This window comes from Thalassophryne amazonica, chromosome 12, assembly GCF_902500255.1.
Source record: "Thalassophryne amazonica chromosome 12, fThaAma1.1, whole genome shotgun sequence".
Taxonomy (NCBI): domain Eukaryota; kingdom Metazoa; phylum Chordata; class Actinopteri; order Batrachoidiformes; family Batrachoididae; genus Thalassophryne; species Thalassophryne amazonica.
Window position 1 is genome coordinate 71,758,014 of NC_047114.1, and position 21,599 is coordinate 71,779,612.

The 21,599-nt window shown below is 41.7% G+C and overlaps 1 protein-coding gene across 1 annotated transcript in view; it reads left to right on the forward strand.

Moving 5' to 3' along the window:
• st6galnac5a (ST6 (alpha-N-acetyl-neuraminyl-2,3-beta-galactosyl-1,3)-N-acetylgalactosaminide alpha-2,6-sialyltransferase 5a) overlaps positions 1–16,414 on the forward strand; it is a 139,989-nt gene extending 123,575 nt beyond the window's left edge. The window contains exon 5 of the mRNA XM_034183394.1: positions 14,523–16,414. Within this exon, the coding sequence (XP_034039285.1) occupies positions 14,523–14,781 (259 nt within the window). The 3' untranslated portion in view covers positions 14,782–16,414. The remainder of the gene's footprint in view (positions 1–14,522) is intronic.
• Positions 16,415–21,599: the final 5,185 nt, after the last annotated feature.

Genomic DNA, 21,599 nt, shown 5'->3' on the forward strand with positions numbered 1-21,599 from the left:
ATATGATAGAGGAATCTGAGCTTAGATCTGGATTTGGCACCCCAAAATACCCTAAATCAGTTCTCAAAGTCCATAAAAAATTTTTGTGTTGTTGTTGTTGTTTGTTGGACCAGTGTAATAATCATACATGTTTGTATCTTTAACCAGTTCCTCCAGATTACTATTCTAAATGAGTTTGGGCTTCCAATATCACCAAAGGTCATGTGACCAACAAACAAGTGATATATGACTTCACATTTATTGTTTATAATGACTATATGTGTATCTTTACCTGTTTCTTGAAATAGCCGTGTACTTGAAACTTTAAATACGTAATGTAAAGCTTTGGACCAATATTTTGACCTCGGCCTGTGAGTTTATTTTTTAACCCATATTCCTCCCAATCAAAGGCCTGGTTCTTGGCTGGCCCTCAGTTATTCCACCATGTTTGGTATGAACCAGATCAAAGCTGTTCAAGTTGTTGTATTCTCTCTCTCACACACACACACACACACACAGACCGAAAAGTAATGTCCCTGCATGAGTTACTGCTGCCCCCAGGGTGTAAAACTGATGATTCTGCAACTAATGCTGTCATTTCAATTATCTGCACTACATGCAGACCAAGGATACATGGTGATGGAAGATTTGAATATTTGACAGGGTTCATTTGTTTCAGTCGATGTTAGGATGGATCTGTAGTTAATGAAGCTGCAGTGAACTTGAATGATCACGCAATCGAAGAATTCGCCTCTGATTCCCATAATGAGCTGATGTGAAATTTCCTAATAGTCTCTCCCAGTTAATCACAAATTTTGTAGGGGGGGAATCAACATGTTTTACCCAGTATAGTGTCTCACCTGTGAATATTTGTCTTATCGCAGGAGGATATCAAACTCGTGGCTGAGCACCGGCTGGTTCACTATGACCATCGCCCTGGAGCTGTGTGATAGGATCAATGTGTACGGCATGGTTGCTCCTGACTTCTGCAGGTGAGACAGTTGACCTGAATATTAAACATCCTCAGCTCACCAGCAAACACGAGGAGTGAGAGTTCAAACTAAGAGCTGTGCATGGACACTTGAGTCGGTTTAAATTCTTAGGAGTGGAAAGGAAATCTGTTGTTAAACATAAAAAATATAACTGTTTTTTTGCAGGTACCTGATAAGTAATATGTCAGTGCAGTACCTCCAAAGATGTGAAAATTGAAATTATGTGCCTTTAAGTAAAAATGTGTAAGTAAATCGCCTCTATTTAATGTGTGCGAAAAATCATCATTCTACTCCTTTTAAGAGCAGAGAGTCTATTTACAGTAAATAAGTCTACTTAAAAAAAACGCATACACACATGCAGATCACATTATACAGCAAAGATTATGGAATGTCAGGTGTGGCATCTCGGAATGTCCCTTATCGATTAGTCGATCAGTCACAGTGTTTTATGATGGGGGTTTTTTATTTGTCTGTTTTTGGCTCCATGAAGTCTCATCCGTATGATTGTTCATATTTAATACACTATTTCTGGAGCCAGGATGCAAATGGAAAATTTTATTTAAAACAGAAAAACATGTGCACAGAATGTGCATGGACAACTTTTTTTTTTTTTTTTTTTTTTTTAGAGTGACATTAAAAATGTAATTGAAATATAAGCAAGACTGAATTTAAGTCACATCATCCTTTGGTTTCTTAGCATATTTTATTGGTGTTAGCAGGGTTTCTTGTCTTTTTTAATGTATTATTTAGGGTTAATACAGAGCAGGTAGCTCAGTGGGATAAGCGTTAGCACCTTATTCCGCTACCATTTGTAAAATGTTTTAATGTACATGATACGCCCTCTAGTGTTCAATGTGAAGAAATGCTTTTTTATACAGAGATTACAGCAGCCATGAGAGGATAATTTTGTCTGATTTTTTTTGATGGGCACATGAAACATGATACAGACGTAAACAAGAACCAACAGCCTGGTGATATAAGCTACAAAAAGTAACTCGTGTTCACAATGTGTTAAAGTAACTTCTTTCACGCATAATGCTGTGTTCACACCAGACACCACGCGAGCGACGGCGGTAAGAGGTTGCCATGTAATCCTTATGGAGAACGTGTTGTGGCGCCACAAAAGTCCAAGCCACGCAATGTGACGCCATGGATGTGAATAAAGTGACGTAAATAAAGCGATTTGAGTGATGGCGCGATATCGCGTTGCGTCGCGTCACCCTCTTCCCCAAGTTGAAAAAATCGGAACTTTTCATCTTGTCAAGCCGCGATGACCAATCAGGGACTGAATATGTAGTGACGTGGAGATGTCTGGAGTTTATACTTGATGTCGACATGTCCCGTCTCTGGCAGCCAGCCTGTGAGCAGGACTTATGTCCCTTTTATCCTTTATTTAACACAATTATGACAGAGTTTGAGGGGAGAGCGAGGAACTGCAGCAGCAACAGCCAGTTTTTTTTTCTTTGTTCACATGTGCGCATGCAAACGAATCGTCCATGAAGATAATTTTATTAACTACACAGGTGTATAATAAAACAAATGGTAACTGGTTTATAACACAATTATGACAGAGTTGAAGGGGAGAGCGAGGAACTGCAGTGGCAGCCAGTTCAGGAGGTCCTCAGACTGGGTCCTGGAGAGGCGGAAGTACCACTGAAAGAGGCCGTCATCCAGACGCAGCTCCTGCAGCAAATGATGAAACTCCTGGTATTGGGAACGTCTCATGAGGATGTTGTGAACCCAGGGATGGCACCGCTAGCGACGTTTGTCAGCTTTCCACAACAAATAGAGCACAGCAATTTGCTCCATGCGCTCAAGGTCCGCCATGATGACTTGTCAGCAAGCGGAGTTTGAAGCTCCTATTTGATGACGCATTGGGGTGAATTTTCGTAGCGAAAACAGAGCGACACACTTCCGTAGAATTTAATGGTAAACCGTTACAAGGATCCATACAGAGTTATGTTGAAACCAGGTAAACTGTTTACAAGGATCCATACAGAGTTATGTTGAAACCAGGCATAAAGCTCAGTTAGGCTCCGTTTATGTATGTAAATCTATCCATGTGTTTCGAATGGTGTAACAGTTGCTGCCCACTTACTTCCATGCATCCTTTATGTTGGCATGGACATTAACAAAAATATCCACTAGAGGGCACTGCAAACCATCTTCAAAGTTTCTGACAACATCAAACATGGTGATGGTTGAAGAAGTTGTAATAATATTTCTACCACAAAAGAATCAAAAGCATAGGCAGCAGTGTAGCCAAAAGTGGACTACGGTCATTAAATACTTCATGACAAGATTATATATAAGAACCTCTAATCAAAATATCCCACCATTGTTTATAATCTTATTCCTGTCCTTTTACTTTGAGCTTTGAGGTTGAACTTTGGCTATGATTACTGGACGAACTTATCGATTTTGTCTGTCTGTAACCTTTAAAACAACAACCAAAACCAGACCAAAAAAAACAAAAACAAAAAAAAACAGATATGGACAAAATGTACATACAGTGCAGACAGAAGGCTCTGTCTGTGTCTGTATCAAATACTGAGCATAGACGAGTCTTTAGGCTACCAAGATGTAGACTTGGGTTCGATTCCCAGTCATGCTGCCTGTATTTGTTTTTGACAGTACACTTAATCTACAATATCGTGGTCCAGCTGTACAGCGACCCGCCTTGGCTGGTGAAAGAATTTGCAATGGACTCCCATTCCATCTACTGGGAGTCGTAGACTCTCATCAGCTTTACGCCACAGAATCTGGTGATAAACATCAGCACCAATGGGTCTAAGGGCCTATATAGGACATATTTTTCTTTTACTTTTTCTGCTTCTACTTTAAGATTAATAGGCACCTGAGAGCTTTTGGAGGCATGAGGTTGCCAGAGAGGTGTTTGCGATGCCAATACCTTTGCAGGAGAATGAAGGTCCAAGTCTTTAGAGTCCTGTGTTAAAGCACTCCAAGCTTTTAGTTATGTTTGTCACTTAACAAAATACTGGATGTCTGAATTTTTGAACTTGTGCAATTGGTTCTAAACAGGACAAAAAAATTTAATTGGCATCATTCAGATAGGTGGTTGTGTACTCAATATTTGTTAGTTTGGAAAGAGAATTTTTGTAAGTTGTATTTCCAGTGCTTATCAATATATTTTATGTGAAAATTCAGTAAGGTATGTCTTCTATAATATATTCCACTTCTAAAGTAGAACTCTACTACTGTATACTAAGGTACATCTAAAAAGAGAAGAGTAGAACAGAGTAGAGTAGAGCCACTTAGGTGCCTGGTCTTGAGAACCAGGGATGGTAGGTTGAAAAGCTTTTTTATCCCATGGGAACTCTCCCTACCCACCCAAGCAGCTCAAGATGTGACTTTCTCCTTTTGGTTGTAATCACACAAACACATTTTTATGTCTTGTTAAGGTCATGGTCAAAATGATTTGCACCTCTGAAGTACATAAAGCCTGAATAGCTTCAGAAATAAATAAAAATAAACCACATTTTTCATAATCAAGAAATTTCTGAGATATCTAAGGTTAAAAAATAACCTTATGGGGTTAAAGCACGCATAATAGTTAAATACAGCCCTGGACAAAATATTTGTGTCTCTGATACATAAATCAGAATAACTTCAGAAATAAACCTAGCAATCTAAAACTATTTCATAAAATACCCAAGGTTACCCAACAAAAGAATCTTTCATAATACAGAAATAATACAAACACAGTGTGTCCTGGATACAATTATTGGCGCCTTTCACTAATATTTAGTTGCAGAAGCTTTGGCAACATTGAAGTCCTAAAGGTTTTTTCTTTAGTAGTCTACAACCTTCCTGTGATTCTCCATTGGTAGTTTTTGCCATTCTTCTATTACTGTGTGTTCAGGTTCTTTTAGGTGTGCAGGAGTTCTTTTTCCAAAGACAGACTTGAGTTTTCTCCAAAGGTTTTCAGTAGGATTTAGGTCAGCTCTCGTCACTGGCCATCTTAAAAATAGTCCACCCTTTGGAGATATCTGTGGAGAATGTCAGTCATCCAGGTCATGGTATCCAAGCAGCTTGAGTCAGGTGAACTGGACTTGTTTAGTTCCTTTGAAGATGTGTTGGGTCTGCACCCTGTTTTAAAGAAATGAGAGGCACAGACACTAAAGAAACCAGTCAGAGAGAGGCAAATATCTCTTATGCTCTGCGCAGAGGAGGAGAGTAAGAGCGTGTTGTGTGGGCCGCCGAAGAGGAGGTACTGCTGGCCCACCACCACAAGATGGCGCCCTGCTTGAAGTGCGGGCTTCAAGCACGAGAGGGCGTCGGAGCGACCAGGAGTGACAGCTGTCACACATCATCCATACCAGCTGTCACTCATCCACTACTCATCACCACCACCCTAAAGGCCGGACTGCAACTCCACCTCCCCGCCGAGAAATCAGCTACCATTCAGGTAATTTTCTGTGCTGACTCAAAACATTGAGTATTAATCTGAACTTCTTTGCAGCCATTTTCCTGGTGTGTCCTTATCTGTGGGACTGGCGTTTGGTGTGATCAGCGACGGCTTCGCCTCACACCCCAAACCAGATAAGTGCTGAAACAGGAGCTGCACGAGTGTGTGATTGGAGGTGGAGGTGCTCCCTCCTAACTAAACACTGACTGTGGGATTACTGAGTGTGCGAACTCACACTCATCAGGACTGTCTCTGTTTTCTGCCAGCAGTACCGGGTCTGACTGCTGAAGACAGCGGCCACCTGGGGCGCAGGGCTTGGCGGCTCCGGTGTTCTTCAGCTCCGTTGGTGGTGGAAGCTGTGTGGGGATCCGGCTCTTCTCTCGCCAGGCGTCTTCTATCGTCGAGCCTGCCCACACGTCACCTGGTGTATGATTGACAGTCCACCATATTGTTATTGTCTGTACGTCGTTGTGCGATTCACAACATTAAATTGTTACTTTTGGCTTATCCATTGTCCGTTCATTAACGCCCCCTGTTGTGGGTCCGTGTCACGACACTTTCACAACAGAGCGGGCAGTAGCAGCTTGTAAGTGCTCAGCTCCAAAGCTCTCCTAAAATCTCCTCTGGCTCAGCTTTTTATTTAGTTCACCAACATGAGAAAAAACAAACAAGGACAGTCAGGGAGAGGTTACACATGAGTCATGTCTGCATGAGGGAGATAGCAAGGCAAGGTAGCGGCTGGAACCTTCCATTCCTGCAACATGAGCCTTGTGGCTTGTCAAAAACAGGATAAGGCACTTATGCAAAATGAAAAATAGTTTGCTCAATCATGAAGAATGCAGACAAGTTTCTTTTTAAAACCTCCTCACAAAGAGGAAAAGTACACGTAGTCATAAAAGGAAATAAATGATAATATAAGCATGAACTATATAAAATCCTTGACATAATGCTTCACTCTTTATCCAGAAAAGCTTCATCAGTTCTAGCTGGACTAGTGACACTCGTTGGGTCACTCTATTGGGTCACAGTTTTTGCTCACCAGAGGTCACTTGAGTTCAAGTGTGAGTTGCTCTTGCTCTTATCTTCCTCTGAGGAGATGTGAGGACAATCTTTGAGTCTCTGTGATAAAATGTTGGAGTTATAGGTGGGAGAGAGATGTTACCTCAGGTCCCACCTCTGTTTTAAGAAGGTTTCATCATATCGGCAAAGACTGCTTCCTGAACTCCTCTTTCAATATAGACATCTTCCTGTCAAAATATGACCATTAGTATCTTCAAAGGTGATGATCCTTCTGAAGGTACACCTATGGAAACCTTGTTATGACTTTTACTTCCTCGAGGTAGTTAAGTTTGTGTTCTCGGCACTGTGACCCCACAGAGAGAAAATTCTCCAAATAGAACTGATGAACTGAAGGAACTAAACAAGTCCATGCGACCTGACTCAGCCTTTCCTTTCAACCAGTATTTTGTGCCGTTTGTGTATTTTTGGGGGCTGAAGTCTTGCTGAAGACCAAAGACCTTCACCTCAAACATAGTGTTCCGACACTGGGCAACACATTTCACACTATAATACTTTGGTAATCATCTGATTTCATCATTCTTTTTATATATTCAATGCCTTCAGCTCCAGAGGCAGCAAAACAGCTCCACATGAATGGTGCTTCATTTCATCGCCTATAAACAAACTGATGCACTGCATTCCCAATGAGCTCAACTTTGTTTCAATAAAATTGTTGCTTATGCATGAACATTTCTGCAAACATTCATCTTGTCGTTTTATGTGGTGTCCTCTTTGGCCTTCACCATGGAGGCTGACTTGCTCTAGTGTACAGTCTGTGGTATTGGCTGAAACCACAACTCCAGATTGTTCCAGGTCAGCCTGGTGCTCCTGATGAGTCTTGCTGCCCGGTGTTTTATTCCATATTCAGCACTACCCTTCATAGATGTCTGTCGTTGGACCCTGTCTTGATGATCTCTGGCATTTGGTATAAAATGCACAACGCACATGCATAAGGGATGTGTCTCACTCCATATTGCTATTTACACTGTGCGTAATCTGAGTGTAAAGTAAGTCATGGTGTGAAAGGAGGTTGTATTCAGTCACATGATTAGTCATGGGCTGGTTATGGCCGTAACTTGAAATAAATCAGAGTATGTAGTCGGTGAACACAGAAGTAAATGGTAAATGGACTGCATTTATATAGCGCTTTTTTTCCATCTGCATCAGACGCTCAGAGCGCTTTACAGTAATGCTCACTACACACCGGGAGCAACTAGTGAGAGAGAGAGTTTTTCTGGCGAAGAAGCGGGAGCAGCAGTCATCTACTATAGCTGCCTGAAGTTAAGCATTTGCACGCCATCTGCAACACCTCCTGCTCCAGAATTGAGAAAAACTCAAACTGTATATACACTGGACAAACTCTCTGTGACCACACAGTTTATTTTTTTTTTTTCTGAACAGTGGGTTTGAAGCTCAAATGGGGCGGCTCCAAATGTTTCCATCCTCGCAGTGCCAGACTCTGTAATACCCAATCCATAGCATAAATAGCTGGAGCATGGGCAAGACCAGGAATTAAGTCTGACCCCCCCGTTCAAATCTCGGAATTTCCAAACAAGGTCAAGTTAACAGGCTAAGACTGTTTTGTTAACACATAAGCAGAGGGTCACCCCTTTGAGTCTGGTCTGCTTGAGGTTTCTTCCTCAGTATCATCAGAGGGAGTTTTTCCTTACTACTGTCGACTGTGTGCTTGCTCTAGGGGTTGGTTGGGTTAGACCTTACTTGTGTGAAGCATCTTGAGGCAGCTTTATTGTGATTTGGCACTGTATAAACTAAATAAATTGATGATAAATTGAATTGAAAGGCTCTGAAAAGCAAACAAGGTCGAGACCACAGTAGCTAGCAGTCACAGCTAACTGTCTTTACTAGCAAATGGCTGCCTGAACCTGCTAGCAAACACTAGCTGTCACTGAAACAGACCACACCCATAGTTATTCATAACTTTATGGCTTAACATAGCTTAAACTGCTGAGTTATGTAAAAACTCAACTTGCATACAGTTGTTAAAAACTGGTAAACTAGCTATAGATCCCCTAACTGATTTTTGTACAAGGCTGAAAACATGTTTATTTCTGCTGTAAAGCTGGCTGTTTTAACATGGTGGTCTATGGAGACTAACTTGCTTTTGGAGACAACCTCAAGTGGCCAGTCAAGGAACTGCAAGTTTTGGTTGTTCTGTGTTGGTTACATTTTTCACTGCCAAGGGTTGCTCATTGAAAAAACTAACCTTAAAGAGTTAATGGGAGAAATTTTGCCTGATTGCCCCTCAGTGTTGAGGACGTGTTGAATGATCACGGGGTAAAAACTGATGACAGGTTAAATCTGGGAGCATGTGCCGCCTCCGTGACCAAGGTGTTTTCGTGGTGTCATAGATGCATCCCAGACTTAACCTGTCATTAAATTTTTCCCATGATCATTCACTGGTAGCAATAATAATAATAATAATAATACATTATTTATATAACACTTTCAGCAGAAAAAATTTACAAAGTGCATTACATAATAAAATCGATTTTAAAAAAGTTCATGTAAAATATAAAATAGAAGTAAAAATTTAAAATGTTTTAAAATATAATTCAGACGAACAATAAAATGACAATGACATAAAAAATAAATAAATACAGTTTAAGATTTTCTTTAAAAAATTTGCCCTGTGTCAAGACTGTCGAATGTCACCAGGCAAACTGTTCCATAGTGGGAGCACAGTAAGCAAAGGCTGTAAAACCTGCTGACTTCTTTTTAACACTGGGAACACAGAATAAACTGGTTTACCAAGTTCAGTAAGATAGGTAGGTGGAAAACCATTTGGAGACTTTTAAGTCAGTAGCAAAACCTTAATAGTTGATATCAAAGTAACTGGAAGCCAGTGAAGGAAAGCGTAAACAGATGTACGAGGTCTGTCAATAAAGTAACGGTCCTTTTTATTTTTTTCAAAAACTATATGGATTTCATTCATATGTTTTTACGTCAGACATGCTTGAACCCTCGTGCGCATGCGTGAGTTTTTCCACGCCTGTCGGTGACGTCATTCGCCTGTGAGCACTCCTTGTGGGAGGAGTCGTCCAGCCCCTCGTCGGAATTCCTTTGTCTGAGAAGTTGCTGAGAGACTGGCGCGTTGTTTGATCAAATTTTTTTCTAAACCTGTGAGACACATCGAAGTGGACACGGTTCGAAAAATTAAGCTGGTTTTCAGTGAAAATTTTAACGGCTGATGACAGATTTTGAGGTGATACTGTCGCTTTAAGGACTTTTCACGGTGCGAGACGTCGCGCAGCACTCTCAGGCGGCGTCATCAGCCTGTTCAAGCTGAAAACCTCCACATTTCAGGCTCTATTGATCTAGGACGTCGTGAGAGAACAGAGAAGTTTCAGAAGAAGTCGGTTTCAGCATTTTATCCGGATATTCCACTGTTAAAGGAGATTTTTTTAATGAAAGACGTGCGGACGGGTCCGCGCGTCGGCTCGCAGCCGCCGTGACGCTCCGCCACAGGAAAAAACACCTCTGTTGGAAGCCTTAAGGACAAGTTGGAACATGTCCAGCTGTTAAACAATTTCTCATATACTCACTCCACTGAAAGCCATCAAAAGCCGCCTGGATTTTACAAATGGTTATCAACACGGAGGTGTTGCCGGCTGCGTCCCGACGCGCGGACCCGTCCGCACGTCTTTCATTAAAAAAATCTCCTTTAACAGTGGATTATCTGGATAAAATGCTGAAACCGACTTCTTCTGAAACTTCTCTGTTCTCCCACGACGTCCTGGATCAATAGAGCCTGAAATGTGGAGGTTTTCAGCTTGAAACAGGCTGACGACGGCGCCTGAGAGCGCTGCGCGACGTCTCGCACCGTGGGAAGTCCTTAAAGCGACAGTATCACCTCAAAATCTCTCATCAGCCGTTAAAATTTTCTCTGAAAACCAGCTTAATTTTTCGAACCATGTCCACTTCGATGTGTCTCACAGGTTTAGAAAAAAATTTGATCAAACAAAGCGCCAGTCTCTCAGCAACTTCTCAGACAAAGGAATTCCGACGAGGGGCTGGACGACTCCTCCCACAAGGAGTGCTCACAGGTGAATGACGTCACCGACAGGCGTGGAAAAACTCACGCATGCGCACGAGGGTTCAAGCATGTCTGACGTAAAAACATATGAATGAAATCCATATAGTTTTTGAAAAAAATAAAAAAGACCTATACTTTATGGACAGCCCTCGTACTTCTGTGTTCCTGAACAAAGATGAGGATTTTTTTCTTCTCTTCTTTTTCTTCCATTCTTTTTATTTCTCCATGCTGGCCACGCTGTAGGAATGCACATTTTCCAGGTCATTTTGCCGTGCAGTGAAGTAACCTCTTCTAAATGAGAAACTGCATGAAAATGGCAGAGCCTGACCAAGCTGCTGGGCCCATGCATCAGAAATGCAAAGAACGATGGGATACATTGTACGGCCTGACTGCGTTGCTTCCAGCAACTAACTCATCCAGTCTCATTAGCAGAGTTTATAGTTTGAATTACAGCTCATCCATCTCAGGCAGTGCTTTAAGATGGAGATTTTATTGAACATGAAACAAATCATATCAGATTTCTCAATTTCATCGTGTTGGACTTGCTTATTACATAAGCAAAACAAAGTTGTTTTTTATTTATCTGGTGCATTAGAGTTGAACAATTTACAGTTTATACTCTATATAGCTAATGTTTTAAATTAGAGACGTTCAAGAATATAACATTTATTGTTTTTGCATTGTTGTGTTAATCTGCTAGGGATGGTCTCGTTTACCAGTCTATTCATTCACTAATTTTATTTAACCTTTATTTAACCAAGCATGTTTTATGATGACAACCTGGAGAAGAGGCAGCATAACAAGCATTTACATGGGTGTATACAAAACAGTAAGGACATAAAAAAGCCCCATAAAAACAAATAATACAGTTATAAAACAAGTCATACCAATCTTTTGCAGATTACGTAAAGGAGGATTTGTTACGGTAAAGAAAACCAATATGAGATGCAAGTTTCAAATGAGAGTTTGCTGTCAAGCCAAACACAGAGATACTTGTAGCCTTCAACATAATCTCAGAGCCCTCCAAGTAAGAAATTTTGAAGCAACAATTAACCTGTGGTAAATTTCTGTTAAAAGCCATGCATTTAGTTTTATTTTTGGTTGACCAGAGAAAGCACAGTGGATGCTATTGAAACTGGACTGCAATAAAAACAGTGCAGTAGTCAGGGAGGAACTAGATGTATATAAATAATAGTGTCATCAGCATAAAGATGTACATGAGAATCACCTGTCGCAAGGGCAGTGTTATTAACGTAAATATTGAATAGTGTAGGACCCAATATGCTTCCTTGTGGAACACCATTAGATAGGGGCAAGGGATCTGAACGAAGACCCTCCACCCTCACTGACTGTGGCGACCAGAAAAAGTAACTCTTGAACCAAGCCAGACAACTCTCAGAAAGTCCTATGTCTCTTAGCCTGTCCAACAGTATTTCATGGTCCACATGGGTCAGTTTTACAGGCTAAGCGTCTAGGCTTTTCCAACACAAATCAAATATATGCTTTATTGGCATGAAGGTTGACATACTTACATGAGCCATTGTAAATAAATAAATAACCAATAAATTTCAATGACATATTGACAATATTATTATATATTATATTTGGAAAGACACATATGTCTACATATAAGGCCCCACAGTTGACAGTGCATGTCACAGCACAAAACAAGCATGAAGTCACAGGAATTGTCTGTGGACCTCAGAGACAGGATTGTCTCGAGGCACAAATCTGGGGAAGGGTACAGAAACCTTTCTGCTGCTTTGAAGGTTCCAATGAGCACAGTGGCCTCCATCATCCGTAAATGGAAGAAGTCTGCATCCACCAGGACTCTTCTAGAGCTGGTTACCCATCTAAACTGAGCAATCAGGGGAGAAGGGCCTTAGTCAGGGAGGTGACCAAGAACCTGATGGTCACTCTGTCAGAACTCCAGCATTTCTCTATGGAGGGCGGGGAACCTTTCAGAAGGTGCCACCTCTGCAACAATCCACCAGTCAGGCCTGTATGGTAGAGTGGCCAGACGGAAGTCACTTCTTATTAAAAGGGACCTGGAGTTTGCCAAAAGGCACCTGAAGGACTCTCAGACCATGAGAAACAAAATTCTCTGGTCTGATGAGACAGAGATTGAACTATTTGGTGTGGATGCCAGGCATCATGTTTGGAAGAAACCAGGCACCATCCCTACAGTGAAGCATGGTGGTGGCAGCATCATGCTGTGGGGATGTTTTTCAGTGGCAGGACGTGGGAGACTAGTCAGGATTGAGGGAAAGATGAATGCAGAAATGTACAGAGACATCCTGGATGAAAACCTGCTCCAGAGCCCTCTTGACCTCAGACTGGGGCGACGGTTCATCTCGTTCATAGTGACCCTAACGATACAGGCAAGATATCAAAGAAGTGGCTTCAGGACAACTCTGTGAATGTCCTTGATTGGCACAGCCACTCTCCACCCCACCACCACCACCATTATCCCCCATCATCATTATTGTTGATAATGATGACGGGTGATGATGACAACAATAGTGACAATAATGATGATGATGATGTTGATAATGGTAGTAGTTTTGCTGGTCGTGTTCAGGTTCAAGAAATAAGTGTGCCATCTCAAAAATATTGATATAAAAATTGATCATGCAGAGTCACAAAACATGGTCTGAATAACCACTTCACTTAATCTTTACAAAATTTCATGGGGGGAGCATGTCCCCGGACCCCCTAGGTAGACATGTGATTGCACAGCGCTGAATTGAGAATTTGAATAAGATTTAACAATGCAGTGATTGGGACCCACCAGATGGCCAGATACTTGAGACTCCAGCACAAAGACTTGAGAGTTGACTTGAACTTGCAACAAAAGACTTGTGATCATTATTAATTATTATTACTAACCTTTATTTAACCAGGTATGTCAATTGAAAACCAGTTCTCATTTACAGTGACCTTTCTGCTTTATACTAAATGTGTGTTGTGCCTGCAAATGGAAATTCGTAGGATGATGCATGAAATATCCCACTTCACTTTCATACAAAACCTTTCATGAGAAAACGTCACCCCTATTCACTGTCTTCTGCTTGCAAGTACAGGCTAGTAATTTTGAGAACCCTCATTTTTGTGAAGTGGATTTTCCTACATATTGCTTATCACGAGATATCAAGAGAAGGAAAGGGGGCATGAATGCCGGTTGCCAAAGAAGCAAAAATGTGAAGGGAAACAAAATAGTCACCAGCAACAATGCAATCTGTGGCCTCACCACTAGATGGTGCCAAGTCTTACACACTGTAGCTTTAAATAAGAAATTTAAAAAAGACATCACGAAGCAAATTAAATAAATTAATCCAGTTTTAACTTGGAGTAACATCACAATCACTTTCTTTCAGAATTATTTTTGTGCCATTTTCAGCACATATTTCACCCTGTATGCACAGGGAGGGCGTGAGACGATAAGTTTGAATAAATGTCATACTTACTAGAACGTTAGCCTGCTGGCCCTCACCATTTGAACCCAAAACTTCACCAAAATTGGATTTGTTGTGTGCGACGTTCAGACAATCAGTCAAATCAATAAGACGTGTGCATCCCCTGATGGCAAAGTGAGGCTCATCTTTAAATCCGTAGCATGCAGCAGTATGACACACTGCCGTGTTTGATTTATTGCATTTGACACATGAACATGTGGTTCGGGCTGGAAAAAGCGCAAATGCAGCAAAATGGGATGCATCATTCATATATCAGCAACAGATATATTTAATGACATAAATTGCTTTAAACTGGGGTTTTTTTTTCAGGATTTAATGCATCTTTTCATTATCTCCTTGTGACCTTTTTCCTATTCAGATTTCAGCTCCCTTTTAAGACTTTGTTTCCAAACTCGGCAACCAACTGCAGATGGCATTTGAACGTTGTTATTATTAGAGTTAAATCTGCCTGCATAAGACCTGCAAATGAAAATCAAGTGGCAGATTAAAGCACTTTTAAATGTCACACGTCACTTTTCTCTCCATCACTGCAGGGAACCACAGCACCACTCTGTCCCTTACCACTACTACGAGCCACGTGGCCCCGACGAGTGCGCCATGTACATATCCCATGAGCGCGGCCGGCGGGGCAGCCATCATCGCTTCATCACCGAGAAGAGGGTCTTCGCCAAGTGGGCACGGACATTTGACATCCACTTCTACCAGCCGGACTGGAGCCCCCCGCCCCTCTCAGCAAACCATACGTCCGAGGCGACGGTCACAACAGCGGCGCCGGTCCCTCAGCAGACGTGACCGGTGTCAAAGCAGGGGGAAAAAAACACTTAAAAAATAGGTGTAGGTGGGGGAAGGGAAAGACAGTATGACGCTATTTGATCTGAGGCTTAGCAGAACCTTAACAGAGGATGAAGCAGATAAGTTGAATACAGTTAAGGATTGTTTCTTGTTGTTCCTGCTGGACGCCACTGCAAACATTTTCTCCAAATCCAACGGTGTGCTTTGTCTACTGAGGCATTCAAAGTTGTTCATCCCATTGTAAAGTATGGTTGTATGAGGAGGCGACTTCATTACACACACTCAATGCATGCTGCATTTTACTGTGATTCCTAATGGTCTCTGTGCACGTGAGTGCGTCTGCATGTGTTTACTGCAGGGGTCACAGAGGACAAAGACTCCACTTGGAGCCCGACACAAAGCTTTGTTGGATGAACTATCCAAGCAGGATTCTCCATGCGAGGTTCACGGTAAAGCAACATTGCAGCAGCTGTATATCAACAGCAGCTCCAGATTTACGCTGAATACTAATCGTGCAGTGAGTCAAATCTGCCAGTCGCAGGAAGCGAGAGCTGACAAACACTGAGGAGGTCATGTTGCAGAAGATCATTAAGGTTCTGTTGTCATGCAACGAAAAACTGACACAGTGACGTGTGACCTTCACTTACTGCCTTTCACATGAGTGCATTGTAATCCTGCGTTTCATCTCAAACTCTACAATGCGGCATTCGGGTCTGAATGACAAGCGCGTTTCATCTAACACGTGCGCATGTCTGCATCTAGACCTGTGTGAATGCATCGTAAGACTTTGCTTATGCTGCTGTTGCCAATTAATGGCACAATTTACGTAGCTACAAGTCTGATTTCCATGTAAATGCATCGTGTCACACAAGACAAGCGGGAGATTAAGATCGAGAGCGGCATCCATCCTGACCGCATTCATCTACAGCTTCCCGTGAGCACCAATTGCCTCACAGGAAAATTGCACCATTTGGAGGAATACAGTTTTTTTTGATGAGTGTAATCCGTCACTTTTCTCCCACTTTCATTTGTGCGGCGTACGCACTTGCCCCTCATTTGATTGAGTACCTGTTACACAGAGACGATCGCCCGTTCTGCCCCTCTCAGATTCTACTTCTTGTCAGTGAAGAAGAATCAGGTGATGATCGGGAGTGAGCAATGAGACGTGTTGTTATCTTAATACATCTTAGTGCTATGTCCCTATTGATTATAGCCTCAAGTGTGTAATGTGAGCAAAAAGAGGAGACACGCTTTGGGTCAGATATGCAGGTGCTGTCGCCATGAGAATGTGTTTCACATCACGTTTGTTCAGAGGAGATTAAGGTGTAATATTGTCTTGTCTATCACAGACTTACTCTTGTACCACAGCGATGCCCAATTTATGTTGTTTTCCAAATACACCAACTTGTCTGCAAATAACTGTGGGCAGTGCTACTTACTAGAAAAGTGTTTAGCACTTTTACATTTAAGGTTCCTGCCAATTTAACGGTTGTTAGTCGTCGCCCCCCCATTTTTGCACACTGTGGAAATATTATTCCACTCAATAAAAGTCTTTCAAAAAACAGCCCCACATTTGTTTCAGTTGCGTCCATTAATATTGCGGCAAATCATGTCATCTCAAAGCGTTACACAAGAAGTAAACAATACACAAGAAGTAAGGCTTGACTGATGAGCTCTCTCCACTTGTGAAATCACCTGCCGAGGTTGCTGGTAGCAAGGAAAACATGCACCATCTGGCCCTTCATGATACACTGTTGCCCATCCTGGTCTAGACCTTACACACCCCAAGAACATTGGCGATATTGATAAAGAAAAGGTCCTTTTTTATATAAACAGGAAGAAACCTCAAGCAGACCGGACTCTCTGGGTTGGCCTGATATGGCCAAAATTGGTCATTCTATCAGACAGCACATGCAACCAACATATAACAGGAACACTGCAAATGAGACAACCAAATATAACTCATTGTTCATAGTGACAGGATGAGGCAGCATGGTGGACAAGCGATTATGTGCGCTTGTTATCAGAGCAGAAGGTTTCCAGTTCAAGACCACCCTGCCCATTCTCCATGTAGTGTGGATTTGCATCTGGTGTTAAACTTGTGCCAAATCAACAGGCAGATCCATCCGAATGGATCTGTTGTGGCGAGCCCAAGTGAAAAAGGGGGAAGCCGAAAGAAAAAGATAATGACAGGATAACTGAATGCACAACAATGATGTGGAGATCAGAATCCAAGAGGGTAGACATGCATTCTGTGTTAAATATAATTTTGTTTAAATTTTTGGTCAGTTACCAAAACTAACCATGTTGGCTTTTCAAAATGTCAACTACAAAAAGTATGCTTTTTCCTATCTATACTTGTAATCCATCCAGCAACTTCATTAAAGATGCTAATTCTGTGTTTTCTGGGTCAAATTACATGTTGGTAACACAGACATAGGATTCTTACACCTGCTTAAGCATCATTGTCTTTTTTTGTAATCTTCCTTGGTGTAATCTTTCAAAAATTATTTTATTAGTTTGTATACATCTTTCATCCTGTCAGTTCAATACGTACTGCCTGCCTTGTGATTTTCTTAAGGACAACAAACCCACAGGTGGTCTTAGTTTCCTGATTCTAACACACATTACAATTTCTGCATATGTACAGATGAAGACAAATTTATTAGCCCCCTATGAAATTTAACATTTTCTTCAAAGTTTTCCCAAGTGCTTATTTGATGGAGCAAGGAATTTTCAACACCACTTTTCTAAACATCGTAGTTTTATTGTAGATGCTTACATTATTTTACTTTGCACACAGAAACAAAATTATTAGCCCCTTGAGAACTGGCCTTTTTGTTGAACCATAGCACAAACTACTGTTGTGCAATGGTGTGCTTTAACTTTGTAATGCTCAAAGCTTGTAAAATCGAGATAAAGCAGAGTTATTTTCCAATGTACGCACAGTATAAAGCAGTCACTTGAAAAACATCATGCCAAAAACAAAAGAAACTAAAATTGCAAGCATATATTGAGGGTGCAAGCACCCCCCCCACACCACCGAGGATCCAGATCTGCCCTAAGCAAGGACCACCGAAAAACAAGCAACAACACAAAGTGCACCCTTCATTTTGCCCAAAAAGTATTCTTTTGTAGTCCGGGGCGGTGATGGTGGCAGTAATGCACCGGTCAGCTGATTGGCCTCCCACCAAAATACAAGAAAAAAGAAGAATCCCTGTTTGCTGCAACCACATCCAGATAATCACCGTTCAGTCTGAAACCACTGGCGGCAGCGGAACACCATGTTCTTCACTTCTTCAAAATGTGATCTTCACAAAACTGGATACATGTCTTATTTGTTGTGAACATCTGAACAACATTTAAGGACACCTCATGGCACATTTTACCCAATCCAGTACAAGATATATTAACAGTATCCTGGATGAAGCTGGCAGATTTGACATTTGGCACATCCATTAATGTGAGGGGATTTTGAGTTACTTAAGCTGTTCTAAAAATATGACATGATTTTTTTTTTTTTTTTTGTAGCATGATTCATCATCGTCTTTGGTCTAATAGTAAAATGGGGCCTTGTAAGACTCTCGGGCAAGATCTGCATGAATTTCGGAGCATGTTAGAGCTCTGAAGTTAATTCAAAAATATGCTTTGCAGCACCCTCTACTGGCGCAGTTCCACCAAATTTGGCACTGGTTCTAATGGAGGCCATCCATACACATAAAATGTCTTGCCATTTGTGTCGTATCTGGAAGGTTCTATGAGTGCAGTACCTGAGGCTACCTGCAGGAGTGCTAAGCACCACTATATAAGAATGTGGCTACAAACAGACCAATGTAGAAGTAGGTAGACAGTGAATGGAGACCGAACAAAACTGTACACAACAATTCAGTTATCCCATTAATGACAAAAACCCATCATAAATTAAATAACTGTGCACATGATCAAAGTCGAAGCCAAAAACCTGCAAACAGGAAAAAATGAAAATTTCTGGTCATGAAGCAGAGACCATTTTGACACCAATCTGGCCTTTCTGTGTCAAAAACCCAGAGACTAGTTCATGTCGGCCTATTTTGCATATTTCGGAATTTTGTGAAAAAAGCATCAAGGCACAAATGGGCGTGGCCTATGCCAGTGCAAAGAGATCATTCCACTGACCACAACAATATAAGGTTTTCCTATGTGTGACTGAAATTTCAGAAGTTATTAGAAGTTGCCTTTGTTTAAACATTTATTATTTATAGCGCCACCTCGTGATTTTTACCAGACATTTTGTGGATATGGCTAGGTTGGTCTGTGCTCTACCAAAATCCCAAATTTCATGCCATTTGGTAATCCCATTAATGGCAAAATAAACCCATCATTAATTAAATAGCATCACATATGGCCAAACGCAAAGTCAAGAAACTTGTAAACAAAGTAAAAAAAAAAAAAAAAAAAAAATCAAGGTTTCCATTTCAATCTTTCAGAGTCACGCTGTAGAGAATATTTTGACACCAATCTGGCCTTTCTGTCTCAAAAATCCAGAGACGAGTTTGCTCCGGCCTATTTTGCATATTTCCAAATTGTGAAAAAGCCATCTTGGCACAAAGAGGTGTGGCCTGTACCATTAGAAAGAGCTCTGATCGCAACAGTATAAAGGCTTCTGAAGTGCAACTGACAACTCAGAATATATTAGAAGTTGTTTTTGCAAAGCGGTTTTATTATTTATAGGGCCACCTAGCATTTTTTTTTTTACTGGCCACTTTTTATATACAGGCAGGCTGTCTGTGCTATACACAACATAAACAGTATTCCAGTTGAAGCTGGCAAATTTGGCAACATTTGGTCCATCCTTTAATGACAGCACATTTTAAGTTATTTCGGCTGTTCTAACACAAATTTAAAAATACAAAAATAATTTATCATCTTTGGTCTCACAGTAAAACAGCACCTACATCTGCACAAACTCATGAAATTTTGAGCCATTTTTACCTTAGAAATTCAAAGAATACATGCTTTACAGCACCATCTACTGGTGCAGTTCCACCACATTTTGCACTGCAACTCTAAAGCCCCGTTTACACATAGATGGTAAGAGCTCCCGGAAGCGTCCCGGAAGAGTTTTTGGCCATCTTAAGGATCAAATGCCGTTGTTAACGCCGGCACTAGGGGGCGTGGCTTTGTTCCGGCTTTACCGGGAATCGTCGAAAAAATTACTCAACATGTCGAATAATTCCGGGAGCGCTCCCGGAGAATTCGCATGACAATGGAGACAACGCGAACAACGGTGTTTGATACTTTTTAATCGCTGTTTCATCCTGCCCCTTCCTGTAGTGCTGCAGTTTACACTGCCGTAATTGGCGGCCGGCGTTGTATCCCTAATCAACGGCATGTAAAACGGCGATAGAGCCCACATCGACGTCCTCAAGGGTGTTTTAACCGGCGACAGAGGCAGACAAAACGGCGGCGCTAGCAGACAGTATGCCGTTCTAAATGCCACCTCCCGGTTAACGGCGTTCCAAATGGCCGATAGGCGATGGTCCGTATAAAAATGCTAGCGCGCTGCATGCAGGCCTCTCACTCGCGGCCAGCTCCAGATATTTTTGCAGAGAAGCTCCAGTATGCCTCCTAAAAGAAAATTGGCAGCGGCAAGGACTTACCAAGAGGTCTGGTTCAGAAGCAGAGGGTAGCCCTGAGGTGGAAACGGAGCAACACGTTGAGGAGGGGGAAAGGAAGGAGAAGAAAAGGCTGAGGATGATCTCCCTCCCCCTGCAGTGACAGAGGCATGTATTCCTGCTGCTTCAGCCTATTATACTCTGGGGGCGGTGCCTATATGCAAAAGTTCCTGGAGTAACGCAGGATTTGCCTGGATAAAACCAGCAGAACACCGCCATTCTCACGCGTGTCTTAACCTGCGATTGTAAAGGATAGAACTGGGTATTAACCCCCGTTGCCTGACGTGTGCCAGATGCTATGGCTTCAAAACGCCGCTTTATTCAGCAGATTTAGCGGCGTTTTATCCGCATATTTGTGGCTAGTACGGCGGTCAAAACACCGGCAAAATGCTCCGCCCCTTTCCACCGCAAAAACAGCCGGAACTACCGCGAACTTCGGTCTACGTACTACCCGCCGACAAAACCGTCTATGTGTAAACAGGGTTTAACAGAGACCATGTGTATACCTGGCTGATTTCATGCCGTTCAGAGATCCCATTAATTAGAACATCATGATGTAAAGAGCATGATCAAAATTGTAAACAGAGCATCAAATTTTAAGGTTTCCAGTCTAATTATTAAAATCTGAAGAACGTTTTGACACCAATCTGGCTTTTCTACATCAAAAATCCAGAGAGAAGTTCATTCGGGCCAATTTCGCATATTTTGCAATATTTCAAAAAAAAAAAAAACTATTGAGGCACAAATGGGCATGGCCTACATGGTTCGAACGGCTAACTCCACTGATTGTAACAGTATAAGGTTTTCCTATGTTTCACCACATGGATCTAAATTTATTAGTGTCAACACACTTTTATTATTTGTAGCGCCCCTGGTGTTTTTCACCGGCCATTTTTTGTATGTTTTTTTTTTTTCGTGAGATCTACCAACCCTGTAAATTTCACATTTGAGCTTTGCCTGGTTTTTGCTGCCCATTGACCTTTTGTCACTAGAAAATAAATAAATCTAAAAATCAGCACCAAAACAATAGAGTCTTCCCCACCACTTCTTGACCTCATCCCAAGGTCATAGATGGCTTGGCACATTGAGATCACAGGGAGAGTCTGATACTCAGCTAATATTGCCCAGAATTACAGTTTGAGAGTGAATCCTTCCCCAAGAGTG